This window comes from Phalacrocorax carbo, chromosome 6, assembly GCF_963921805.1.
Source record: "Phalacrocorax carbo chromosome 6, bPhaCar2.1, whole genome shotgun sequence".
Taxonomy (NCBI): domain Eukaryota; kingdom Metazoa; phylum Chordata; class Aves; order Suliformes; family Phalacrocoracidae; genus Phalacrocorax; species Phalacrocorax carbo.
The window spans coordinates 2,568,036-2,596,020 of record NC_087518.1 but is presented as its reverse complement, the minus strand read 5'-3'; the positions used below and the strand labels follow the sequence as shown (position 1 = coordinate 2,596,020).

Genomic DNA, 27,985 nt, shown 5'->3' with positions numbered 1-27,985 from the left:
TTTGCTCTGCTGTTGACTTGGTGCTCAGCTGAGGAGCAAGGGAGCTTCCCTGAGCCGGCCCGCTCGGTGCGTGGGGCTTCCCCAGCTGCCTGTGCTCCGCTACCCAAAATCCATAGCATTTGTCTTTCCCTGGTGTGTGCAAAGAGCCCCTTTTCGATTTTGCGAAGTGAGGAGCTTTGCAACTGATGGTGCTTTGTCCTGCAGCCCCCGAAGTGTGATTAATCACCAGATGATCTTTTAAATAGAGCACTTCCTCCTTGCTTTGGCTGTTTTAATGGGATTCTTACGGAATCTTTCTCACAGCCCTCAGGGAGGAAACCTTCATTTTTTATTGAAATAAGAGTGGGAAACATCGGGTTTTGGTCTCAGTTTTTAAGAAGTTAGCTGCACCTGTATAAATAGATACCAAATGCTGGGTGGGTGTTATCCAAAAAACCATGGAAATCATTGTTAGGAGAAACGTTGCATCAAGTCTATAGGGCCAAATTTTCAGCCAAGTAATCTTGTTGTAAAGTTTGGGTTTACCAAATTATTTAAGCCCTGGACTCTGCCTTAAACCTAGGGAGCCAGGGTTTGGGGGCATTTAAAAAAATGTTAGCTTCTGTGGCCTCATTTACAAACATGAAGGACCCCACTCCATTTGATTCAAACACACTGACTTACCTGGCCTTGGGGGTTCTCACTTGATCAAGTCCTGATGTAATGTTCCCAATATCTGTTAATTTATGGATGGTTCTTCACATGCGTGGCAATAGCTTATGCCACTAAGCAGTCCTTTGTTTGCCTCTTTGTTGTCCCTCTACTCTTAAGCTCTGATCTTTTTTCTGTTAAAAACTGAAGCAAAATTCAACCCTCACAGAGGTGTTTCCTGTCTGCAGGAATGAAGTTGAAGCAGTTAAGTAGGGTTTGAGATTCTGTTCTTGCCTAAGCAACCTAAATAGTGAAAAAGACTTTGATAAAAGTGCTGCTCCAGTTTCCGTAATGGTACAAATAAAATTGCCAATCTCTATTTAATTGAGCACTAAACCACAGTGAAAATATGATAATAGAGAACTGAGTGCATCATGGAACTGCAAGGCACGGCAAGGAGCTTTTTTGTTCAAAACAAACATCATTAGAACCATCTTAAAAAGATTAAGTAATTTGTATCCCAGTTGCTGGAAATCAAACCGTTGGCAACGAGGCATATTCGGTCTCGTTTATTTTACAAATAGGATTTGCAGTCATAGGTTAAAGCATTAAAATCCCACACAAAGCGGGCATGTGAAATATGGTATCGGCAAAATAGCTTCAGATTATTTGAAAAGCCTTTTGGCATTAAATTGCTTGAGAAGAGGAATAGCATACTGCAGAAATCTTGTTACAAACAGTCCCCGTAAGGAGGGACTTCAAAAGGGGGCCTTGACTCTGCTATTTAAGGAAAACAAACTTTCAGCATTGCTCTGAAGCCCGTTTTTTCTAACTTGGCATCAAGATCTAGATGAGTGATGGGAGAAATTAGCGTGAAACGTTTACAAAGCAGTTGCATTTCCTATTCCGAGATCTTCAAAAGGCAGCTGTCTCATTAAGGTATTTGATATTTAACAGTCAGTTTGATTTCTAAGTGTTTGCACTGTTAATTCTGCTTTAACTACCATTAGGAAATGTGTGTTCATGAGAAAATGGGTTGAAGTGTCTCAGTCGAATTTCAGTGACTATCAGACTCGTACTGGCTTATTCAAGGCCATCAGGCTAAGCATATGATCTGCTTGTGCCCTAAGATATGACTGAGCCTTTTCAGTCTCCCTGAAAGCCAGTGGAAACTGTTGAGGGAGGGTCTGCAGAACTTCACCTGTGCTTTGGGGAGGAGCGGCAGCGCTGATGGTGAAGGGCTTCGTACGAGCCCTGCCAGAGCACTTAGTTTGCATTTCAGGATTGATTCTTTCAATTGGCTTTTGCTATGAGAAATGCAGCTTGTTTTGAGGAAGCGCACAAAATAATCTATACGTAAAAAAACCAGTAAAAAATAAACCCTATAATTATGGCACTTTCTGTTCAGTCAGAAGACTGAACTCGCAGTCTTGTGATACAGATTTGTGTTCACTGAAGCAGTACAGGGTAGTGGGGGAAAGGCAAGTCCTAAACCTCCTGTGGTTAATAGAAAGTTTTCCTGGGCTTAATCCACTGCCTGGATTTCATGCATTGTCAGATCCGGTCCCGTAGAGCAAGGCTATAGACTGGCAAAAGGGCTTGTAAAGCAGTACCTTGCAATTCACATGAAATTCAGCAGGTTTCTGTTTGTTTGGGTTTTTTGGCCGGTAGCTTCTTAAACAGAGACTTAATTCTGTCTTCCTGTGCAGATAAAGGGTATATAAAACGCAGTTAAAGATGCACTCACTTTTATGTAGATAAAGTACATGAGGAAGTCATCACTAACGTAATTAAATGAATTCAACCTATCCGGGCTTAAAAAATACTGTAGAATGTGTTGATCCTTCAGGTATTTTTTGGTGTCTGTGGGTACATATACTCTGCTTCTCAATGTACAGTCCACTTTTAGTTCATGTTTCGTTTCTCATCTTAAAAATTAAGTCTGTCTTTCGAAATGAGTCTTCAGATTAGTGGGAAAAGAACCTTATATTAAAATCTTATGTTGCTGCTGTCAACATTGCTGCCACCTGAGTTAAGCCTTGTAACGCTTGTTTGGAGAAACCTGACTCACTTTTGCTAGGTTTGTATTGCTCATATTGCCACACTGCTCTCATTTCCTTAGGACAGTGCTTCTTTATCTTCGATTTTTCAAGTAAGTTTATCTGGAAGGAGTCTTGCTTTCTGCCCAGCGTTTAAGTGAAGAGGACATCAGTGCTCCATGGCCAGGAATATGATGGGTTTCTTGCAGGACTCCTCTCTCGCGAGGACGTGAGAATGCCATTAAAACTGGGATCGTGCGTGGCAATAGCTGCAAACGTTCTGAGGGCCGTCCCTTCTCTAGTGTTAATCGATTGCTCTTGGCTCTGGTGTATCTAAAACAAATAAATTGCGGAGTAATGGTTGTATTTGTGTACTGAGCACAGTTGCTTTTTGAGCAGTGTGAATGTGCTTTCAGCCCTAAGAGCCGGGTACTGAGAGTGTGTGTGAGGATCCTCCTGCCCTGCGCAGCCAGGGGGCTTCTGGTGTCGGTCTCGTGTCTCGGCCGACACCGTGCGGGAAGGGAAGCATCCCCTCCCTGGCCAAGGGGACGCCCACGGATGCTTTGGCTGATATGTCCAGGAGGGGATCTGTTCTCTTAAGTCCCTGTGGTCCGCCTGTGCGATGAACTTTGGATAGATGTGCCGAGCTTGGCAAATTTTTAGTGCCTCAACTCCTGGGTTCTCCAGCTGAAGATTCCCGTAGAGGTCTGATTTTGCAGGGATTAGCGTGGCTGGCTTGATGTTGCCAGCCAGAGCTGTTTATAAAAGGTTTTCAAACTGGGTACCTGGAAACTTCACTCTTGAAAACCTTCCAGTTTTACTTTTTGTCTCAGATATCCCAGTTGCCCTTCTCATCAGAGGGGGGAACTACTCAATTTGTGGTAGCTGATCACTTAGTGTTTAATGCAAATAATCAGTTAGTGGAGTAATATTGCTAGGTGTCACAAGTCCCGTGTGAGGAGACTATGAAAGCAGCTTTGAAGTAAGCTAAATCGGTCTAGAAATTATTCTCTTTACTTATAAATCTTGTATGTAAGGAGGCCTGTTGGGTCATTTAGTCCCTCACTCCATCTGCCAGTTCAGCATGTTCCTGAGCACTGGCCAACCTCAGAAACAGCATGTTGGAAGATAAATGTCAAGTGGACTGACTTTTGGTATTCAATTATTAAAGAACATAGTAGATGTAGACAGCGTTCATCATCTCTGTTTTGACTGTGGGTAAGCCTTAGGATATATTGGTATTTTACAAAGAGGCTCACCCTGCTTGGACTTGGCAGCATGCTTCATGGGAGCAGTGGGGACATGCTCCACGCGAGCATCTCCTGTGGCGTTGGAGGCAACATCACGCTGAGAGGCATTAAAACAGGGTTCAAAAAGAATACAAGAAAGGGATGAGTGAGGACTTCAGTGCTAAATACTGCATGCCTGAGAAAAGCCTTAAATAAGGTTACTGTAGCCAGATCAACCCTTTTAAGTCTTAACTCCAGCGAAGCTGATGACCAGCAGGAAGCATGACGAGCATGGCTCTCCTGTTGGGGACTGGGAGAGGCTGGGGTTCAGCGGGGCCGCAGGCAGCTTGCACCCTGAGGTGCACAGGAGCAGAACCCGACTCTGTAGCGATGGCTTTGCAAGCTCGCCCAGAAAAGTTTAAAAAGGACCTGGTGAACAGACGGGCAGTGAAATTCAATCATATTGTGTACCTGAACTACTTCCAGGCTTAAAGCTACCTTTCTGTTATCTGTAACCATATAATGGTTATTGGTAAAGTTGTTAAATATTTCATTAATGGAAATGTCAATAAACTGCAAACAGTCCTATTTTAGGGGTTGCATTATCATGGTATGCAACACGGCGTGTCGGGGTTACAATATCCTGGTGTATGTCATGGGAGGTTGGGATCTTCCTCAGTAAAGAAAATACGAGAAAATTGAGGCTATGTTCTGGGAAGTAATGCAGAAATTCGATTGTCCATCCGTGGGCCTGGTTTTGGTCAACAGTCTGAGATAATTTTTTTTGCCAAGAAAAAATTCTTCTCTTTTCTAATGGAAGTCAATAATTTTGACCTTTGTGTTCCCTTGGGAACAGCTGTGGTGATCATCTGCCTCTTCTGAAGGAAAAATGATGCAGTCCAGTAATCCCCCTCACACCCCAAGTGGGATACCTTAAATGCTGTTGTAAAAAGGGGTCATTTGGAAGTATCTGCAGTTCTTGTTGATTTAGATAATCTTTTGCTTTGGGCTGTATTTAGGGCTGAGCTTAATTTTGAGGGCTTAAGTTTTAAGTATGACGTTCGTAGTTAACATCCAAGTCAGGAGATGAGGAAAGCTGTACTTGTAGTGGTGCTGATTCAGTCACTCGGCATATTTCTGTATGTTTTGTGGCATATGTCTTAAAATAGGTAGTGATGTTTGTCTGTCCAGTTACCAAGAGAGAATGGGAACGGACTGTATAACATACGCAGCGGCTGAAGGACTTGGCATTAAACAACCAACCTGAAGCCAAATGGTTTGCTTCTGTATGCCCCCAGATTTGGTTTCAGAGGAGCTGAGACTTCTTTACCCTGCATATGAACTTGGCATGTCATCCTTTCTTTTTCCTGAACTTGTTTTTAATTGTACAGGCGACACAGGGATTTACAGGCATGAGAATGTCTATAATGTGCTTTGGCTTAATAAAAATGGAAGTTGTTTTATTATTATCATTATAACCACCACCACTTCAGGGGTGAGGCAGTGAGGAGGGATAGCTGTTTGCAGCTTTTTAGAAGAAAAACGTAGCTTCGGGTTTTTGCTTGCACTTTCCTATCTGCGGTGCATTATCAACATCAGCTTTTAAATCTCCATGAATCTATCCTTGTTGAGCTCCAGCCTTAATAAACTTGATCCTTACACTTTCGGTAAACAAGAGAGTGTTCAGTGAAAGGGAGTATTTATCCTCTGTGCAATGTCAGGTGTGTGCTCCTTAATAAGCATAATTTCCTGCTGCTTAGTTCTCCTGGTGTGGTAGATCGTTTAAAAGTGATTTGGGTGTGATGTTGGAGGGGATGAAAGCACTTTCAATTATTTTCCCTTAAATCTGGGAGTCTGGTCCTGGGCAGGGCTCACTTGCAGAGCAAGTCACCAGCCTGCGAGAAGGAGCAGCTTGGAAGAGCTACGTTGCTGCCTGCTGTCTGAAACCTCAAGCACAGAAAGCTGTTTCAGTGTTTTGAACTCAGAGATCAAAAGGCATGGCTTAGGAGGATCTCCAGAAACCAGTAGATGGTCTTGGAAAAGATGTATTCGAAAAAAATCTATTCGGTTGGGCTTCTTTTTATCTGGGCTCATGTTGTTTGGCTCTTCCTTTGTTGCTGTATCAGATAAAAACTCGCTTTTCTATATTTAAATGACAGGTAGGTCCTGTATCATTTGGATTTGGGGCTTTAAAGAAAATAAGGACAGTTCTTAACACTGTAGAAGTTGACAACACTAAGTGGCTGTTTCCTCAGTGTTGCATTTAGGCAATCTATTTTAAAAACAGGATGGATTGAAGTTTTCCTGATTTCATAGGGATTTGGCTTCCTGTTACATACATAGTTTAAAGTATTTGACTCTGAAAAATCTTAGTTTTTACATGGTAAATCTGTCAGCAGGCATATTCAGTGGGTCTTCACCTAGTGCCGTCTTTGAGACCACAGCTGTAAGTGGGTGGCTGCCTCAGTGTTGGTCATGTCAATATTTTGACATGGCCAAAAAATATTGACATGAATCATGTCAATACTTCACATTGCAGTTCCCCCGAGCACCACTCCAGTGCACCAGAGATACCTTAAAATATGTCTCAAACCTACCTTGGCTTCTGACAAAGAATCTGGCACAGAAACGCGTTGTGGTTTAGATGGTACAAATAATACGTCTCAAACTGGGGCAGCCCACGGTTCTTCCCCCTTTCCCTGGCAGGTGGATGGAACGGGTTGGTACACCTGGGCTGAAATGGCTGTGAGCATCTGTTGGGATGAATACGGCTACCCGTTAAACAGTCCCACACCGAATGGGATGCCGGTAGCTGCTTGTTTTTCCCTAGTTTATTTTTCTAAGCAAGCATGTTGACATGCTGTGTTTTCCTTTGATACCTGAAATTCCAATGTGAGAGTTGTTTCAGTTTTTCAAACGAATAAACAAACAGAAGCGAAGTGTCCTGTTGTTGTAACCTCCAGTAGCTTATACTGAGAAATTCTGCCTGACGGGTAGTAACGTTGTGCTTTATTCTTTTAGGGGCAGTAAGCCAGAGATGACCGACAAGATGTCGAGCTTCCTTCATATTGGAGATATTTGTTCTCTCTATGCAGAGGGCTCAACAAATGGATTTATTAGCACTTTGGGGTAAGAACAGCTGTTCTCTTATACTAAAAACATCTGTAAGAAGGACTAGCAGAACTCAGCTAGCTGTCCTGAGCCTGCCTCCCAGGAAATACAGGGTAAAGCAAGGTAGCTTTACGTACAGATTTGGCCCTAAATTTTAAAATGACCTGAAGCTGATACGGCAAGTTAGATGTTGGGAGGATGGAGAGCGTATAGATGGCTACGGCATGGTTGTGATGTACTTGGTGGGGAGGAAGAAGCTTGTCAAGTTAAGGTGTGGGTAGAGGGAATGAACGCAAGCAAAGGATTTTCATGTTGTCTGTCCCGTGTCCATCCGTGTGTCCCGTCCTGTCCCTCCCAGCTCCCCTGAGCCAGGAATGAATAGGCCCCGGTGCAATCTGTTGATTGGAAAAAAGGAGGTAGCATAGGCAATGTAAGTAGCTTAAAAAAAGACAGACACCAAACAAAAGAAGCCCTGAGCCAAACCATCTGTATACCACTAACGTACCACTATGACAAGTTTTGTCTCTTCTCACAGTATTTGAGGTTTTTCATACAAACAAAATGGTTCTTCTCCAGTCAGAGGAGAACACGTTTTGAATCTCCAGCTTTGCCAACGGCCAGCACGCCGGAGCTGCGGTGGGAGCCGTGCCTGGCCGCTCCTGCCCCCGGCGTGCTTCCCCGCAGAGCTCCTTTGCGCGTTCTTCTGCAAAGACGTCAGAGTAGGTGCTTTGCAGGAGAGTGCCTCTTAGGCAGTCAGAAGCGTATGCCACTTCACCAAAGAGAAGGTAGCCCTTTGTATAGGAGAAGGAAGAGTTTGCAGAGAAAAGCCGTGGAATTGAAACCCAGCTCTGAGGCGTGACAGGGTCTGTTTCATTCTGCTCAACTGCTGCTGAGGAGAAATCTCTCTGAACATCAGAAGCTGGCAGTGGAGCTGCCTGCTGATTTGGAAGACCTCGCAGAGGGCTGGATGAGAAGCTCAAAGAGCACATCTGCCACCTTGTTTCAAAGCAGTGAGAAATTAGAGGGAGGGAAATAGCATGCATGACACATTGCTGTGGTACTTCAATACTGAACGAGTAGCAAAGAAGCAACCAGGAAGCTTGGTGATATGGTGAGTGGGCACGCACACAACATGCTCTTTCTCGTTTCCAGTAGCCGTAAGGGCTTCAGGGTGGGTACAGTGACAGCAAACTTTTTGATGCCTACTGTCCAGATGCATCTGATAAATGGAGTTCCCAAGCAGGGTACAAAGACAGCATCCTGGTAAGTCTCTCAGCAGGAAACGATGGGCTGGAATCTCATCTGAGTGACTCCGAACTAACTTGTAGGTTTAGTCCTCTAGCTATTAGGATTCTGGAAAATAAGGGGGCAGAGAAGGAAGCAGACACTGAAGATGCGCCATGATCTATTATAGGAAAGAGAAGAAAATATGGGATGCTGCCAGAAGGGAAAGAAGGTATGCTAAAAGCAAGGGATGTAGTAAGTAGGGTTGGTCGAATAGTATTTGGCGAATGTATTTGACAAATTTCCCAGGTACTCGTCAAATATGACATGTACGCTCTGCAGTATTCGATCAGCTGTGTAACTGGCCAAATACTATCTGCTGAAAACTGGCAAAACGAATTGAGCGATACGATACACTTGGCTATTTTTTTTCTTCCTAGTATTGAAGGAAGTTTGGCAGTAAATAATTCCAGAACAAGTAGAAAGTTGTTATGTTATGTTTAATCCCATACGGTGCATGATGAACATTATGCAGTGGCTGTGGCTTTTGATGGCATTGCTGAGCAGATATTTTTCACCATGGGTAGTCCTTTTAGACATTAGAGGCCCTAAGCACCTGTGTTTTCTAGGCTTGTTGAGATGTTCTCCTGGCAGGTCTAAAGATCCCTTAGCGTTATAAGCGTCCTCTTTGATTTGATTAGTCCTCTTTTAAGGTAACCGCATTATATAATGGCCACACATCTTCTGAGCCTAATTTAAGCCAGAAATCCCAATTGCTATGTGAAGCATGAAATGCATTATCACCTTAATAAGCCTTCATAATCAAATTAGTTTTGTCCCATATTTAATTTAGTCTTTGTCCTGGAGAAAATTACAGAAGCAAAGGAAAGATTCAGTGTAATTGCACTCTATACCATGTGGAGTTTTGACAGTCTTATGTCATAACGATGTGTAATGACTTGTTCATGTGGTTAATGAAGGTTGAGAAACAGATACCACTGTACATTCTAATGGCGTCCTAAATCTTTGAAGAGTGTTCCTACTTAATATTCCTATGACATGACTGTTGCCTAATCAGGACTTTACTCTTGCTGTTTCCCAAACTCAGTGCTGTCATCATTATGATTACCGTGTACAATATATCCTCTTTTGTGTTTTTCACCCTGTAAAATTATTTTCTTAGTAGTTTGGGAAGTTCCTCTTTACTTTCAATTTAACCTCAGGATGAGAGAGATATATTGCACTGAGATGATCTCTGTGTGGGAGGATCACAGTAACCCATTTGACTCGATATTTTTTTTGGCCCTTTGCTCACTAGAAGCAGGTGTTTCAGTCAGCTCCGATAGAAATACTGCCATTCTTGCTGGAGCACAGATATGTACATATAATACTGAATAGGGAGAAAAATCCATGGGGAAAAAAGCAATTTACTCTGAATGTTTGCATATGCAAATTTTAGATGCATAGAACTGTTGAGTCCACTTAATCTCTCTGGTCTCTTAATTTTTTTGCACTTCATTATTTTCTGTAATTGTTGTCTCAAGATGCTCCCTGCATGTAACCAGCCTCTGCAAGGAACAACTCTCATATTCTAGGTCTCAATCTTTCTCTAGTTGATTCTGCATGAGAATGGACCTCTCAGACCTTTAAGACCTTGGAGTTTTACTTTCTACGTCTGTGTAGAAAGCCTCTTTGACAGATTGGTTTTAGGATCAAATCAGAAACTACAAAATATTAGGTTACAGTTGCATTTTCACAATTTGGAAATAGAGATTGGTACAAGTGCAATTCCATATTGACCCAAAGCATGCTGAGGGCAGAGCATTGGCGACCAGCGCATCTTAACTATTTCATTTTGTGGGATTTGAATTGACCCTGTGGGGTTTTTGCCGATTCGTATCACAGGATAAGCTCTGTCCTGGTATTCCCTATTGGAATCTCTTGGGTTCACTCGTCCAATTTACCTTCTTCCTGGGTAGAACAGGACGAGGGTGATTTGATCCCTTGACTTGTGTTTATGGCTGGTGAGCAGGAGGGTGTATTTATGCCTTCCTTTTTCTTGGGAGTCAGTTTTTATTGTGGCAGTTATTGTTTCTGCCTTTTATTAATACTTGAGAGGTCACAGGGGCAGTGTCCAGTTTGTGTAGTCATCATATTTCCCTGTACTCTACCCTTCATGTAAACACATTTGCGACATGACTCAAATCTGTCCAAGAGGCAGTAATTGTTCTAAGGCTGTCTCTCGCCTAACTAGAATATGGGCTGTTCTGTCTGCACCTCAAGGAGGGGACATAAAGATGATGCAGTATACAGGAGCAATGACTTATTTATTGTCCCGCCTATCCAGGAGCATAGCTCTGGGCAACAGTAAAAATTAGCTGCATGCTTCTTAGAAAGATTTGGCATAAGTTGGCATTTGGGGAATGTCTTCTGCTGAAGTGGCCACTCGGATAAAATATTGCAAATAAACGACTTTGGTTTTGCTAACAAGGATGCAAGCAATTGCAAGAGAATAGAATCTCACTTTACTTATCATTTCTTTGCAGCCTTGTGGATGATCGGTGTGTTGTACAGCCAGAAGCAGGTGATCTTAACAACCCACCCAAAAAATTTAGAGGTAAGTTTAGTAGGCAGCTCATTACCTTTCTGGTTGGAAGAAGTGCTTCCTCTCATGCGATCACATGTGACTCTTGTTGACCTCCATGCTTTCTAGAGAATATTTTAGAGTCATCATCTTCCATGAAGGGTAACTCATGAGGGGAAAATAAAAGTATGTAAGTGTGAAATGTCTTGTGAAGTGAGTTTGGGGACTTAAAAAGAATGCTTTGTGAGGGGGTGGAGATGGGGTTGCCAGCTGAGGTTGGCTTTCAGGTCTGTCCAAACATACAAAGTCTCTCTAAGTTTAATTTCTTTTTCTCCGTACTATCATACATGCCATGTAGCACCAAACCTATCTCAGAGAAGAGGAAAATGGAAAGGAGCAAATGTTTGTAACAGTTATTGTTGCTTGACCTCATTTGATATTAACTACATCTGACTTTGCTTTCATTCTGCCAGGAAACTTATGCTTAGTGATAAGAAATTAATGACTACTACTTTGCACAGTTGGGCTAGGCCTGATTTGTTTTAAGAAGTCTCAAACAGGAAGAGAAGCACTAACTGGGATTTTGTTTTGAAAAACCTTCCTGAATTCTTTTTTTTTTCACCCCTTGGTTGCATCTTTTACCCAAAGGCAGCTCAGCCAAATATTATAAAAATTTGATCTACCTTTTACTGCTGTTCTCAGATGTAGCAGCAACTGTTTGTCTTGTTTCTTTGTTGCATAAATCTTGTTTCCTTGGTTATGCTTTGCCTTTATCAGGGGTTCCGAATTACCCTAATTCCAATCAGGTTTGGCCAGAACTGCAGGTGATTGCACTTGAAAATCATTTACCTTCTGCAGTGCTGGTTTTGTTTGCTGTTGGTTGGCATTTTTTTCCCATGACATGAAGTTGTCTCATATGAAACTCTCTTTTTAGAATATTGCTGAAGTCTGAGTTCTCGCTGGCTTTTCTCTCTTTTTACTGGAAAACTAAATAGCTGGTGATTCAAATACTTGAAGAGGCAACCTGGGGAAGCTTTAGCTTTCAACATTAAGCTCTCCAGAAAAAGAACAATGGTGTTACGTGAACTAGAGCCCTGACTCTAGGCATTTCTTGACGTTAAAATCGTATGAAGGAATAAAGCCAGATTTGACTGAGACTGCTGGGTGTAGAAGGGGAGGGGAGAGAGAGAGAAAAAAGAATGAGAAAAAGGCAGTTCTTGCTAGCACAGTTTAGGAACTGCAAGTACAGAGACACATTTGTCTGACATAAAACATTGTGGTTAGACATTGTAAATGTTCTCATTACTTATAATTTATACATGGAGAAAGAATGGTGTGAACCTTTTCCAACCTTTGTAGTTACTTCACTAAAGCTTTCATGGGGAAGTTTATGCTTAATGGTAAATGGCAACAAAAGTCATAAAACTTTAGCAGGCATTTCTGTTATTTATACACAGGCTTTATAAGCGTAGTCTAAGATAAAATGCTTTCTACAATAAATACGTTCAGAAGAAGTAATAACGGAGTTTATCGCACCATCTTCAACAGAAATGGAAAATACCCCATTTTTGTTATGAAACAAAGGCACCCAGCGGCTTGTCTGGGGTGTTGCAGGGGAAGTCTCTCGCAAAGTCAGGAGCTGCAGCCGTGTCTCTGCAATCTTACTTGGTGTTTTGATGACACCTTCCAAAGATACCTCCCTTGCGAATGGAAGACAAGGTCTTCCTGGGGTGCATTTATCCAAACAGCAGCATTTACATCTGGGATACAAAAGCAACTGTGGGCACCTGGTGAATGTAATTCAGTAGCCTCGGTATTTATTGTCATACTTGAGGTTGTCTTCATTGCCTTGAGCAGTGTCAGCGGTACAGCACATGGGTAGAGCAAGATACCTTTTGTACAGTGCCAGCGTGGGGTGGGAACTGCTGTGGAAGTGTTCTAGTATCCAGTAAAGTTGGTACGTGGTGCCCACGTTTGTTCAATGATTTCATGTAGTCCATGCTAGCCATCGCGGCCGATGGGATCGCTGCGCTCTGCGGCCTGAGAAGCAGCGTGATCTTCATTTGAATTCAGATAGGTGCAAAACACTGGCACTGGTAACTGAGAAGTAACTTTGGAAAATGTCCAAATGACCAAAATTAAGCAAATGAAAGTGATTTATCTTTTACCAGTGCTGGTAAAATGCCTCAATGCTATACTCTGTTTTATATCTATGTGTGAATCCTCTTTCAAACGAGCTGTGCTTTAAGGTGTCCAGATGCAGCTCAGTTGAATCTGAAGTCACCTTCTGGGAGGAGCACTGAACCCGTGACATTGTGGCCAGCCTCAAGGATCTCGCTTTGGGTAGTATTTTTAAGAAACGTAATTTTAAGCTTTGGGCAGATCTGCCTTCTGTGGGTGGATGTAAACCGGTTGTAAATATAATTTTCATGCTCAATCAAAGCAGTGAGAGATATCTAGAAGCAAGATTCACTGCTTAGATATGCATACATGACTCTTAAGAAAATGCAGTGTGAAACTAAAGCATATACATCCAGTAGTAGAATTAATCCATCTTTTTTTTCTCAGCCATGGGTGTTTCAGGTTTTAAAAAGTCTTGTTGCCTAGGCTACACTTAATCAGTTGCATCTCGTGGCGGCAGCGAGGTCGTGGTCTAGAGGGTGGCGTTTTTTCCTTCCTCTCTACTTTAGACCCTTGAAATACAGCAGAGCTGCTGTGCCCAAAGCGGTGGTGTGTACATACCATCCCCCTTCCTGGAGAGAGCCCCTCTCGTGCGAGAAGCAGTTGACAGTAATACTTAGCCACGAATATATGCTGTCGCTAAACACTGATAACCTGCCTGTGGTATGAAAATAGTCCCTGCCTGAGGAATGCGTTTCTAAAAGCAAGCACTTTGTAGCTGAAACGTAGGTGGGTTTTGTGTGCTAGGAAGTCACTCCTTTTAAAAATGTTGGCTTCAAGTTGTCCTAAGGAAGGTTCGGTGAGGGAAGCCTGATGTGTGTTTGGATGGACTGGGTTGAACAGAATGATTTCCAGCGGCACGACTGGAGTCGGAGCGGGGAGCGGTGGAGCCCTCAGTCTGCTTGCAGGAGAAGGTGCAGAGGTGTCCTGAGGACACGAGGGCTTGCTTTGTTGACAGAAGTTGTGGAAAATGTAGGCTGACGGAGGGATCTGGTGGTGGTGGAGCCCTGAAAGGGATGAAGTGCAAGAGGAGGCTGAGAGTAAGATGGGATAGAGTTCAGGTAAGGTTTGGAGTGTGGTGCAAAAGTATGAGACATTAAAAAAAAGAAAATGGAGTTCAGAGGGTGTATTGGATGGAAACAACTGAAGTGCCTGACTTGGAAAGATCTCTAAAGAAAAGTATTAGTCCAGCAGCCTGCCTCAAGTTACTCTGAGTGTTTACCAGTAGTTAAGTCACATATTAAATGCTGTTGTACCTCTAGGTCCTTAAAAATATTAGTTTGATCACTTCAATATGCAAAGGCTGATTTTTGTTTTTGGTTCTCTCCTTTTCCCATCCCACTCAGAAGTAGATAGCACCTGCAGTTAGTGGTCTGAGGTTGGATGGTAATTATGGCCCGTGAGATTTCAGTGGATTTCATTTTTCATTCTGGCTTTCTGAATCCACTTAAAAATGGTGGTTTGGGCATGGGTTGGGTTTTGGTTGTGTTTTTTTTTTAAATACAATGTTTCTCTGGCCCTTCATATTTTCAGCTCCAACAAATTCATAAGTCCTCTAAAACTGCCTTGCAGAACATTAAGACTTAAGAGTACATTCATTAGGGTGTTTCTTTTCAAAAATGTTAGTATGAAAATTCTTGCGAAAGAGTATTCTACTTAACTGGTCTGAATATACTGTGTACAGATGAGATTCCTGGAAAAAATCCTAGTTGTACGAGTCTCCAAAAAAAGAAAGACTGTGACGGTTCCTTGGTTATCTGCACTGCTTTGAACAAAAAAAGACATTTTACTTATTTTATAAAGCTGGAATCGCTGCTCTAATTGCCGTCTTTGACTATGACTGTGCATCTGAATAGTGACTATAAATGAACATCCTTCTGATACGCATGGTTTATGTGGAAAGTATGAACTACAGCTGACCCTCTAGCTAGGCTAAACGCAGCAGCATTTCCTTACAAATCATTCATACTTAAATGCACAGAGACGGATAGTTGTTCTGCAAATTAAAGTCAGACCTAGCAGTAGTGGCGGAGCTGAAGCAGAGCCCAGGGCTGATCATTTTGGGCTCGAGCTGCTGGTTCTGTGCCCTTTGTTAGTTAGCGTGTGCTTTTGCAGAGGTTTTATTTGTGTTCATTTTGTATCGGAACGTAGGGCTGCGCTAAGCCAAATGTGTTTGCTTAATGCAAGACACTGCTACTACACCAAAACAGTCTGTCTGACAGCCTTCTTGGGAAGTTCCTTACAGCTCTTTATTCGGGATGCAGATCTGTCTGCCAGAGATGCAGAGGCTTTGCAATGGCTGCGTGAAATGCAGGGAAAGGGGCACTCACTGGGTTAATTTGTCCGGCAGCTACCTCCTTCCAGAACATTGTTTTAGTAGTTGCTGGGCAACACTCTTTTTTTGGCAAGATGTTCAAGGAATGAACCCATATCTTAGACTTAAAATACCCTCCTGGTGAAGCAGAAGATGAGTAGTTCAAATTCTGTTTGTTCTTTTGATCCTAATCCATACTCTATGCTCTTTCTGAACATTGCCTTCACCCAGCCTGCGGGCAGGCTCGCCTGGTGGCGTTGGGGGCTGGCGCTGAGGGTCTCAGCCTTTGACTGCGACTTCATCTTCAGTAGAAGAAATGACCTGGGCACTACAAAGAAGCTTTAATGTATAAATACATATAATTTAAAAAAAAAAAATGTATCTACACACCCCAATTCTTTTGATGGATTTCTCTTAAATTCGCATTGATGAAAGTCAATACGCTTCTCCACAACAGATGTACTGGGTTGTTTTGTTCTTCATAGCTTTGCCATCAGTGATCTAGAGCCTATATGCTACTGCGTTGTTTGCTGTGAAGGAAACCATATGATTTATGCAATACTGATAGAGGCTATGGAGTTATTTAGCCTTATTTAGTCAATGTAAGCTTGTTTACAGTTTGGCATTAGAACTGACATTAAGGGAATTTTCAGTTGAAGGATCACATACATAGTTTTTCCAAACAATTCAGAATATTAAAAAAACAAACTAAAACAAATATCCACACCCCTCCGCCTGTTAGTTCTGGAAAAATATTAGCAGCATATGGAAGTGCATTTTCGAAGTGGTAGGATAGTTCTGTACCATCCCCTGTACTGATAAAGAATTTTTTGCAGTATAAGCCATTAGGTATCAAAAGTGAGTAGCCTCAAATCCTATTGCTCTCCATATGCTGTGCATGCATGCTTTTCCAAAGGTACTCTGGTGGAAGCAATTATATCAGCTCAGATTGCTTTTTAAACTTTGATGTGAAATAGTCTGAATTGTATGACTTTGTGCATACATTAGATGAGTTCGAGTGGGTGTTTCGCAGAGGTTTGAAGGCATATTCCTGGAATGACGGTGAGAAGAGGGGCGATAGGCCTGGGCTGCATGGCCAAGTTTAGGCTCCTTTTTCTCTTTGAACATGGAGTTTCTAATGCTGGTGAAATGTTTGAGTGTATTAATTATTAAGGTGCCTAGATTCCTTTAAAGAATATTTAAACAAATGTCTAAATATGGCCTTTTTCACTCTGATAACCATCTATTAGCAGATAAAATAGCAGGATTCCTTTTTCATGCAGGAGGCAGAACTTTTGAGAGTGCTTGTGTGTTAAGTTCAAAGCTTAGCAGGGTAGCCTTGAAGAGAAATAGAAAAGCTTCTCTCTTTCAGTTTTGGTATGTCCAAGGCAGATTAAAAGGCAGATGCTGATACTGACAGTAGGAGGTGGGGCAACAGGAGTAAATTCCTACATAACTAACTTTTCTGTCTTAGGGCCAAACACCATAAAAAGAGATGATGATGCTTCTTAGCTCCTTTTCAAAAGGAGTACTAATATCGTGATTTAGTGTACAGTCAAAAAGAAACTTTTGGGTCGGTATAATGGAAGAGAAAAATTATAAACATACAGTCTGACGTTGTGCCTGTAATTTTTTTTACTTAAAATTGAAGCATTGGTCATTTTGAGTAGGAAGACTCTTTCGATCTTGCTGAATTAGGATATAGTTACAATATCTAAAATACGCTTTCACTGCCTTGATAAGGAATCCTTTAGTTTGATTCTCAGTATTTATAGAACTGTACTAGAAAACTGCCAACTGCTAGTACGCATTTGAATTCAATGCCCTTTACACGATGAAGAAATCCTGAGCACTGTCTCTAAAATGTGAATTTTTAGCCCACTGCATCCTACGTGCAAGCAGATGTTATAGACAATTGTCACCGTGGCATTTAGGTATTTCAAAAACCTGGCAAGTCACAAGTGTTGCATTTTCATACAGACAAATGTGCTTTATATCTGCTAAAGCTTGGAAGAGCCTCTGAGGTGGTATTAATCAAGAGTTGATGCACCACTTAGATGAGGACACCCACGCCTCCTCCCTCCCTGCAGGTGTGATAGTAGGCAACATACGTTGCCTCCTCTGCTGGCCCTTGGTGGCTTCAGAGGAACGCCATGGACACGTCGTCTCCAACGCTTTTTAATCGCACAGGCTTTGTGGTAGTGCCAGGCTCATCAGTGGTCACTTACATGGCTTGCTGTATTAGCAAGCAGGGGAGGAATGAGAGCTTTCCCGTTACGAGCTCAGCTGGAGAAAACTTGCGTAGCTGCTTTGTCCTGTAATTTATTTAAATGTGCAAAAGTAGCTTGCGTCGCTTTGAAATCCAATAGCGATTGGATGCAGGAAGCTTTTTCATTTTTTTACACAGGAAGGTAAGTATTGTCATGGAGAGAGAATTGGAAAGCTGGTTTTATCTAATTAACCATGTCTATTGCAGCGGGGCTCCCTACTGGCCTATTAAGCAAGCCAAGTTTGTAGTCCAGTTGGTAGCTCTGTGTGCTGAAGCACCGGGACATCCTGAAGACATCCCAACTCCATGATGGCCATGTGCTTTGCTGAAACAGTGGATAAATGATTGGCTAAATAATTATTGGTTTAATTGAGATGGTTTAGCAATGGTTTTGCTGTGTCCTAGTGATGAGGTACCAAGACCATAATGGGAAAGGTCTGCATGGTGCAGATAACAAGAGTATCTTTTTAACTTGGCATGAGAAATTTGTCGATACTGAAAAGGAAGAGGAGACAGCTCTGTCTGGGATACAGGGCAGAGGCTGTGAAAATTGGCTAGGCTGCATTGGCATGCTGGTCTGCTCTGAGAGTACTGTGGTCAAACAGCTGTCTGCCAACTTCTGGTTTTAAAGTGCTTTCATCTTGGATGTTTTGCATCTAGATGAAGGCAGAGCAAAGCCCCTTTGAAATAGAAAGTGGCCATTAAAATGCACAACTAGAACTTTGTATGAAAAACACAGTCTGTTGGTTAAAGCACTGCAAAAGAGTGAGGGGGGACTTCATTGAAGTTTTATGATCTGGGCGCTTCGTTTGCCCATCTAAAGAACGTGGGTAGTGATTTTGTACTGATGAGGCATACTGTGCCAGGAGAACAGGGGAAATGTGCTGGCGTAGTGACCGTGTCCTAAAAATGAAGATATAAGCGAAGTGCTCGTTCTTTCTCAACAGCTCTCACAGGTCTGAGCTTTTTCCCTTGTGGAAAGCTCAGGGTATTTCAGGTAGGATCGAGGGAGGGATTGCCAAAAAGCAGTGCTTAGCTATTAAGTAGAACAGCACTGTTAATAAACCTAGCCCCAACCTTGTAGACAAAAGAATACTGTGGCTTTGTTGCCATAGTTTCAGTGCAAAATCTGACCTTAGCTACAATAACATTCGGTTAGAAAGAACTAGCTAATCAGTTTTCTAAAATTAGTGTGTTCCCTAGTACATAAGCCAGTATGAACAGGATATTTAATGAAATATTATACTTAGTCACAAGAGCCCAAGGGAGTGAAATGCCTTGATGAATTGTGGGGGTGGGGTGACATTGGTGCCTATCTTTTAAAATAGCAAAGTCATTAAAATTTGTGGCTTGCTTAATATTTAGTGTAGCTCAACTGTTGTGTTCTTCTCTGCGCTGCTTTATTCCGTTCCTTTTAAAAGCTCTGAGTCTGTTCTGTAAGCTGGGAAGACTGAGATGCTGGTGAGTCTCATTGATACTAAGTACCTCCAGAGGACCTTCAAAGAAACTTCAGAGCTAGTGTTGTGCATTTTTTTTAGCACACCTGCAAAGCACTGGGGCTGAAGGAGTCTTACTCGTATAGAAGGATGCAAATACTGAAATAGGTAGATAAAGTCATTAAGTTTGGGGGCGGGAAAAAAGTGTGTGAGGGAAGCAGCCTCCCAGGTATTAGGTACTATCACCTTCAGCTTTTCACCCGTTGTCTGAAGTGTTGCAAAACTTCAGGGAGCGATTCAGAGGGGGGCTGGTTGGTAAGATCTGGTGTGTAAAATATCGCCACCCATCCGCAACACCTGACTTGAGAGTGCATTTATTAGACCTGAGGGTCCCTGACGTAGCATTGGGTGAGATTTTATCTAACGGATAACCTAGAGACAAAGATTGTTTCTTGGCAATATGGGAACTGTGATGAACTGTCAGGTTCTCTTATGTGCAAGTTGGTTATTTGGGTATTAATATAAGAAAAAAAACGTACTATGCAAATGTGGGACAGGAGGCTAGGTGAGCTGTCTGTTATGCGCTTCTGTGTGAAACATAAGTTGCCGTTCAGCCTGCTCAGTGTTTCTGCCTGGCTGAGCTGTGTTGCGCACAGAGCTTTCTGGAGCCGCCAACATGCTGCATTTTTCTGACTCTAGGTCTTGAAAGGTAGCTTGCAGCTAAGGACGCTGAACTGCCTTCTCCCCAAGTCTGACATACAGGATCGTGTGAGCGAAACACAGTTTTGCTGGCGTCGCGTTGCCAGCGCCGAGACGAGAGCCTTTGTCATCCAGCCTGCTGTATGGCATGGTGATGGGCAGCGTTCCCTCACTGCTTGGTGCTCGAGAGACACCAGATACATGGGAAGACTTAGACAAGAAGCACCCGAAGGATGCTTACCAATTTGGTGGGAGCACTTGTTTCGGTTAGCCAGAGTGAGTTCCTGGTGAATCCTCACCTCTTCTGACAGTGCTTTGCCATTACGGTTAAAAGCGCCTATAACTAGTCAAAAGCAACTGTAATTCACTTAGTGACCTCTCTGAGAGATAGCCTTGGACTGTCCTGCGTATGTAGAAGCACAAACGCTTGGTGACACGTGCGGTGGAGTTTTAGTCAGAACGACGTTTTTCACCTTGAATGCGCTGACGCTTGCATGGCTGAGCTGTCAAGCAGATCTTCTTGGCTCTCCTCCTTTTGCTTCTGCGACATGGAGCTTATGATTCCTGATAAGGCATGCAGCCACGGGAAGGTGTGATCCATATTCTTGGATCTTCCAATTCAGATTAGCATGTTGATTCTTCAGGGTTTGCGTTTTTCTGCCTTGTAAACCCAGCTGCTTTCTGCAGTCAACTTTAGGAAACCATTCGTAGCTTTTACTTGGGCAGAGGTATGAATGATATTCTCAAGCCTTTTCCCCTTTATGTTTTCACGTGACCAAATTTGATTTCCTCTTAGCCCTTGACTTGGTGCGATCATGAGGCGTTACATTTTTCAGCGGGAGCAGGTAAGTGTGGCCTGACACCCCGGAGGACCTTGTGTGTGTCTGACTCTTCAGACAGTCTCTTCTGTAGGTTCTCACTTCTCTGTTGCTTTTAGGATAGAGTCAAGTCTGGGCTTCTTGTAGTAGCAGTAAGTGATGCTGAAAGCTTAGAATATTTTACTTTACCTAAAAAATAAGGCATTGCATTTTTCAAGGACCTACAGTTCAAAAACATTTTCAATTTAGGTCATTTACTTAAGAACACGAGAGATAAATATTCTGAGTACCTGTACCAAGGAGCTCTTACAGGTACTGTGCCCAAGTGCCACGTGGAAGTCATTGGTGAAAGAGGAACCCAGCCTCAACCCACAAGTTAAGTTATCTCACTTCTCATTTTCTGGGTAGCCTGTTCTTCACTGAGCAAGAGGCCTGACTAAAGTGGTGCTGTCTCCTCAGCTGTAAGCTCAGGCAAGTAATGCTCTAAGTACTTCTGTTCGAGAGCAGTCGGAAGGAAAACGGTGAGGCTGCCAGCATAGGCAGCCGTAAAAATGTGCCGTTACGAAAGGCAGACCTTGCCAGTTGTCTCCAGTGAGCAGTCTGCGACACTCCCATCTTCCTCCGTTCCCTCGTTGCTGCCGGAGACCGAATACCTTGTCCTTCTTGTTGCAGAGTTTGATTCATCTTTCAAGATGAAGTATAGTGCTTAATGTGTCAACACCTGCGCGTGATTTCTCTTCTTCAATTATTGATGCATTAATAGCACCTCCAGCTGAGTTCTTCACATTGCTGGGTGGAGATCAAGGTGCTGGTGCTTATCTGTCAAACTCCTTGTGATTTGGGACCTGTCTGTGTAGAAATCTCCAGTCTTCCCTGCATAACTTCCAAATTTGTAATCCAAATGCTAGGACAGATGTGAGTTGTTGGTGAAACCTCTTGATTCTGCAAACTGCATTGCAGAATTTGCATTGAATTTGCTGCTTGATAGGTCTTGAAAAGCACCTCTTGGTTCTTTAGGAATAAAATGGAAAATATCTGTTTATTTCCTTGCTTGACCACTGCCTGGCTGGGGTAGGGAGTTGCAGAAATCCAGGAGAAGCATTTAGTGGGCTCCAACAAATGCAACTGCTATAAAGAAGCCTTGTTTCTCACCTAGAAAAAGTATTGCTTGTGAACATAGATATGCTGATTTTTCTCGTTTGCTTTAAAAATAAAATAGGCATATGTAGGAGGCTGTTTCTTATGCTCTGCACTTGCCTTTTCATCTTCTGTCTTTGTGGTCGTAGCACGGGACAAAACGCACGCAGTGTTTGGTGTAATTTTGTGGGAGCTCAGGTGGAGGCTCGCTGCCAGCTGGTGACGGAGCCTTTCACGCTGGTCTGGATGCAGCCCAGCAGAGGTGCTGAGAAATCTGAGCTCGGTAGCTCCTATTAAACACTTACCTTGCTGTGAAAGTCAAAGCGTTTGGGCTGGTACATCTCATGTGAGTGTTTCAGACACTAGAATAGCCGTTACAGATGGACTGACACTAAATGCAGTGTTCCTCAGAAACGTTATTCTAATGAACGACTTACTATTCAGTCAAGTCAGTCACTTATGTGTTAGGTCTAACACTTCCTTCATACCTAATTTGTGAAAATAATCAGTACGGAGTTCTCAGTGTTGGCAATTATCATCTGTTTTGATTATATAATACACAGAAGTTCAATGAAAACATAACTCCTTGTATTTTGGTTGAAGAGTCTTTCTGTAGCTCTGTCAGATTTTTAGAATAAGAAATCACTTCCAAGCTCTGCTGACAGCAGAGAAACCGTGACACTGCTAGAAAACACTGCGACAGGATCTTCTCCTACTTTGACTAGAACAAATTATCTCTTAAGTCAGATTCTATTAAGGATACAGAAAGCTTTGCTATGCAGAAGCAATCTGGTAGCACTTAGACCTTGTGTTTAGTGAATGTCAGCTCTTTTATTTGTTGAGGTTAAAAATTACACAAGGAAAAAATAAACACAGAACTCATAGGCATGAGGAAGTGAGAGAGCTGGATGAAGGAGCAGCCATCCTGAAAAGGAAAAAAAATCTTAGCTATATCTAGAAAAATCCTTTTCCCCCCTTGCTTCAGAGCTGTGTGTGATCACCAGTTAACTTGAAACAACCCCATGGGGCAGCGGTTCGGGCTGATGGTGGCCCGGCAGGCTCTAGGACTGGGCTGGGGGCTCGGGTTGGTTTGTCTTAGCGATTCCGGTCTACGACTCCTCCTTGTGCCATAAAGCTGCGTTTTATTCTTGAAGAAACAAAGATAAATCTTAGTAGTATTAGAATGTAACCGGTAGCTGCGTGGAAAGAGGAAAAGTCTAATCCTTTTGCTGCAAACCTCTGAAGTGAAATGGTTGGAGGCTGATGATGCTGGGATACTCAGTGTGACCAGAGCGAGAGGACTGAGATGGGTTTTCAGTTGAGTTTTTTTTTTTCTTAAAACACCTTCGAACAGCAGAAGTTGCAGTACTGATCTGGCAAATGATCCACCGGTCCAGCCTGGAAATTTGGATTAATCGGCACCAAAAGCTTCAGAGAAGGGCTGAGGAACCAAGCGGTGGGTTTGTGGTGTCGCTGGGTCACAGATGGCTCAGCACAGATGGAGGTGACTTTCTCAACTGCAGCATTTTTCTGTTAGTTTAACTAGAAGTTCTTGTCAGAAGCATCCAAGTGTGTTTGACTTCTCATTTACGTATTTACATCAATATTAAGCAAAGGCGCTTTTTGGAGCGTATACGTACATACAACTCTTTGGGGGTTGTGTTGACTTCTTCTTTCCTTCTGTCTTTCAAAAGTGCATTTTACGTGTTGATTAAAAAGCAAATAATTATCTGTACCTGTGTGATCACAACGAGGTGATGCTAGAAAGGTGACAAGAACAAGAGTTAACTCAGTTTGGGGAAAACAAAAATCGTACCTTATGTGGTCACTGTAGGAGCATTTAGCTTTGGAAATAGGGTGGTGGCTGCATGCCCTGCGTGTGCTCAGTAGTGAGCAAGCCGTAGGAGAATAATCCTTCCCTGCTGAAAAGTACATATTCTAAATAGGAATGATAGCACCCTACGAGCTTGTGTCTTAAGGGATCGGAAGGTAAAGCCTGAAGGCAATACAGATTTTACAAATAATTCTTCGTAATCATTGACAAGCTTTAAAATAAGCTAAGAATTTATATCCTCCCACTCCTTGTCAGGCAGATGGCCTTGGTCATGGAGAATGACAATGAGGAGAAGATCCTTCAAATATGATCGACAAGATTTAATTCCAAATCTACTTTTTTCCATATGCTATCAGTCATGTGCCTAAAGGTTTTGTGGAGACTTGGGGGTCTTGACAGCTGAAAAATCTGCATTGGGATCAGAATTTGTCTGCAGAGAACTGTTTGGAATTTAGCAGCTTATTTGTCTTACGCTCTCCTTACAGATTGGCTTGCGTGTGTATGTGTATATATATAAAAACAGAAAGAAAAATTGCAAGAGAAGGGAGTGCTTTATCTATGGGGGATTTTATATTTAAATGCAGTAGCTTTTGTGCTGAATATCCACTAATATTTCCAATTAGCTTCTTTTAATTAACCGTGACATTTAATGTCTAATTTTTATCTGATGGAAGAATCGAGAGGGTATGTTCATATTTATGTTTTCAGTATTTAGCTGATGTGACCTTGAAAGGTCAGCGGCCATCACCATAGCTTTTCAGTCTTCACCATCCTCAGTGCTAAACAGGAGTTTTGAGCACCTTGAAGGCATATGGGTAGCAGAGAAAGCCATAAAGGGAACGAATGTGATTAATTAGTGCTTTGCTTGTATGAAATGTTTGATTGAGGGGAAACCCTACAGCTGTGTTGAGGCTAAACTCATGTCAGTCGGTGTGAATTTGGCCTGAGGAATGACTTCAGACCAAGCCTGCACTGGCAGCCAAAATTATCAAGGACGGTGCAGAAGCTGCCCTTAAAATGGGGTAGTGTTTGGCTGAGTGTTGAGTTGGGGCACGGGAAGTGAGATGGAAGGGATGGCAGTGCGTCTCCAGAGGGGTTCCCCAACTCCCTCGTGCTGCCTCGGCACCCCAAGCCAGCATCTGTTAAATGGGAAGCGGGAGGGAGGGGAGCGCAAGGGAGAGGGGAAGGCCCTGAGCAGGCTGTTGAGAAGATGGGGGCTTCTATGGGACTCTTACTCTTTACGTTGGCAAGAATAACTGAATGTTTAGAATAAAACAGGATAAAATATTTTATTCTTGTAACTTCTCCAAGAAACCTTTATTGAAAAGAATATGAAAATATTGAAGTTCTTAATTTTCTGAAGTTCAAAAGAAAAAAGAAACATAAACCAAAACTGTGGGGAAAACTGTAAAAGTTCTTGGGGAAAAAAATTGTTAGAAGTGGTTCTTTTTTCAGGCATATTCTGGGGGCAGAGGGGATTTCTGTTAGCAGAAATTTCTTTCTGCTTTGTGTTAAAGCTTTCATAAGCAATACCTTGCATACATTTGTGCTGTATTGAGGATCTTTGTGATCCTTCGCTGAGGTTTGTTCCTGCCTGAAATGTGTCTCTGACGGTAACTGAGAAGGGATTGAGCAGAGCTGTGCGCTTCTGGTGCGAAATGAATTCCCTCTTGCTGTACCTTGCTTTCCCTTCAGGTGCTCCCAATGTTTACATTTTCTGTTCTCTTTATTTTACCTTTTCTGTGCAGACACTACCGGATTTGTTTGTCTACTCTGTGTTTTTGTAAGTACAGCGAGCCTGGTGTTTTCTGTGATGGCCCTGCTGCCACCATAGCTGTAAAACCTCAGCTGGAGGTAGTGGGGAGGGGGTGCTAACTGTAGAGCTTGAAGGGAGGAAAAAGACCTTGATGTTTTACTAAAACCTCAAATGAGTCACACAAGTCCATTGCCACAGACTGTTTTGCTCCCTACGCATGCAGAAGTGTTGAGAGTCCTGACTTGGAGAGGTGCCTTTGAGACAGTGAGGTCTGAGACCCCAAAGAGTTAACTAATCTAAAGTGATGTGATATTCGTGCAGGGTTTAAATTATGGCTAATACAGGATTAAAGTTAAACATAGGATTTTTCTTGAGTACTTTGATGTCTAGTTCCCAACACAAACACGAAAAAAAACCCAAACAAATTATAAAAGAGGGGGGGAAAGTGTCAGGAAAATGAGCTGCAGCCTTAAACTTAAAAACTCAATAACTTTAAAAGAAAAACTTTCATCCTTTAGAGATTTTGAAGTGCCTGCCTTCAAGTCGTGGTTAAAGGCTCATTTCAGAAAACCACAATGACTCAGCTACTTTGAATAACTGTTCAGTTAGTGTGTGGCTCATATTGGAAGCCCTAAGATTTTCTCCCACCTCCAAAGATGGTTTTAATTGGTGGATACTTTGTTGGAAGTATCTTTTGCACTATGCTAATTTTAAACATACTTTAAATATTTAGCTTTTTAAAGAAGTGTAAAGGCATAGTAACCTGAACCTGATACTGGTAAGTAGAAGGGATAACATTTATTTATAAATATTGATTATTTTGCAAGTGCAAAGGTAAGTTTATCTAGATTTTTTTCCCACCTTTGAAATTGACTGCTCCACAGGCAGTGCTGTCTGATGTTTATTGCAGTGCAGTGCTGCAGTACTGCACTGATTCTCTGAGAGAATCTCTGATCTCTGCTGAAGGACTGAAAGCAACTTCCTTGGACATTTTTGGGGTTGAATCAGTTAACTTGAAGAAAAACAGTTCCTCCTGCGGTGCTTTGGTCTCTCCAGATCTGTGTGCTGGTCAGGCGGTGCCTTCAGAATAGTCTGTGGACATCCTTGCCTGCATCAATATGTGCATCTTGTCTTTCTGTCTCAGATAAATTCTTCTGTGTTCCTCTGTACAGCGCTCCATGTTCCTGAGGACAGGAGCTGCCTTGTTCTGTGCTTTATGTCCTCAAGCTCTTTGCTTGGGAACGGTATGGGTGGCTTGGAGAGAGTTGGTTCTGGGCAGAGCTTCTGGCAGAATCAGTTGGGTGGCCTGGTGAGAGATGCTTCTGAACGCATCAAAGGGAATTTTTGAGCAAAACCTGTATAAATATACATACATACACCAGACCTAGTAGATGGTACAGGAAGGACCTGTGTGAATCTGTCCTTCAGTGTGGTAGGGCTGCAATATATTATCTTACCCTTATTTGGTGGGCAGAAGCTTGTGGTAGGAGGGACACATGATAGCGACCAGGTATTTGGGATGATTAAGAGAAGTAAGGTGTTTAATGGAATAACCCTTCCATGAGACATAGTGATCTGCAGGATAACTTCTTCAGCAGCCTGAGATTGAGCTTCGTCAGGCGGCATCCTGTGTGGGTTTTCTGTGCTTACCAGTCTGTGGCACAACCAGCTGCCAGGTTGGGCTTTTCAGATTCTCATGGAGCTAGTCCAACCTCTCGATTAAAATTTATGCAACCGACTGAATTGTTGAAGTGGACATCTTGCTTTGCAATGATTCTTGATTGCTAGCATCATGCTGGTGCTAGATCTGAGGACACAGAAATAATGTCTTATTCATTTTGCTCTGTATTTCCCTGTTGGTACACAGAAGTGTTGCCATGGAGGAGAGCGTGGGGTGGGAGTAGGCAGGAACCAGCTGCTTTAGGGCCACGCTGGGAGGAAGACTGGGGGAGGATAATGCATGAAGTCTGCTCTTGCAAACAGTCCTAGGAACTTTGCTGTCGAGTGTTGTGTGCGTTCATTATGGTAGAGCTCTGAAGGCACGTAGGGGAGGGTAAATTAAGTCTTTCAAAGAGAGGAAATTAGCTTTCTCTGCACTGCTTGGGAGGGAAGAGGTTACAGAGCTAACGTGCACGGTGGATTTCATGGGCCGTTGTTTTTAGCCAAGAGTGCCTTGGTGATCTTGTGCACCTTCATGCGTTGTTTAAACAAGCACTGCTTTTAATCATGTGGACTTTTCAGGGATGTGCAGTACAATTGTAATAATTTTTTTAAGTGCTTTGCAAATTTTTAATCTAGCCAGCACAATAAGTTTGTAGATAATTAAGTAACATTCCTTTACCTGGAATATACTTGTGACCTGGCCAGAAGGGGTTTGGTGTGTGTATTAACGTTTGTCTTCTCGTGAGGTTGGGTGTTCCTACGGTTCCTTTTGGGTAGCTGTGTGCTGTTTGAGGCCGAGATTTACCATAGCTTTGGAAGCCTTTTCCTGGTGGCCATATCCCTGCAGAGCAGCAACCTGGCAGCGCGGGACTGGGTGGAATGGTGGAATTCCACAAGATACCCTTATTGCACTTGGATGACCCCTTCTGCTTGCTTTTGTCCGTGTTTTTTTGTAAATATAACGCAGTGGTCAGTCAAGGGGATGATGGAGTACAGATCTGATGGAAGTGCGTTAGGAAGTAGAAATCCTGAGAACCAAGAGATCGAGGAAGATAGTGTGAT

General features: G+C 42.7%; 1 protein-coding gene across 5 annotated transcripts in view; it reads left to right on the top strand.

Annotated features, from left to right (window-relative positions):
- ITPR1 (inositol 1,4,5-trisphosphate receptor type 1) overlaps positions 1–27,985 on the top strand; it is a 180,009-nt gene that overhangs the window by 7,295 nt on the left and 144,729 nt on the right. For all 5 annotated transcript variants that reach the window (XM_064453422.1, XM_064453424.1, XM_064453427.1 and 2 more), the window contains exons 2-3: positions 6,920–7,027; positions 10,780–10,850. In XM_064453422.1, the coding sequence (XP_064309492.1) occupies positions 6,936–7,027; positions 10,780–10,850 (163 nt within the window). In that variant the 5' untranslated portion in view covers positions 6,920–6,935. The remainder of the gene's footprint in view (positions 1–6,919; positions 7,028–10,779; positions 10,851–27,985) is intronic.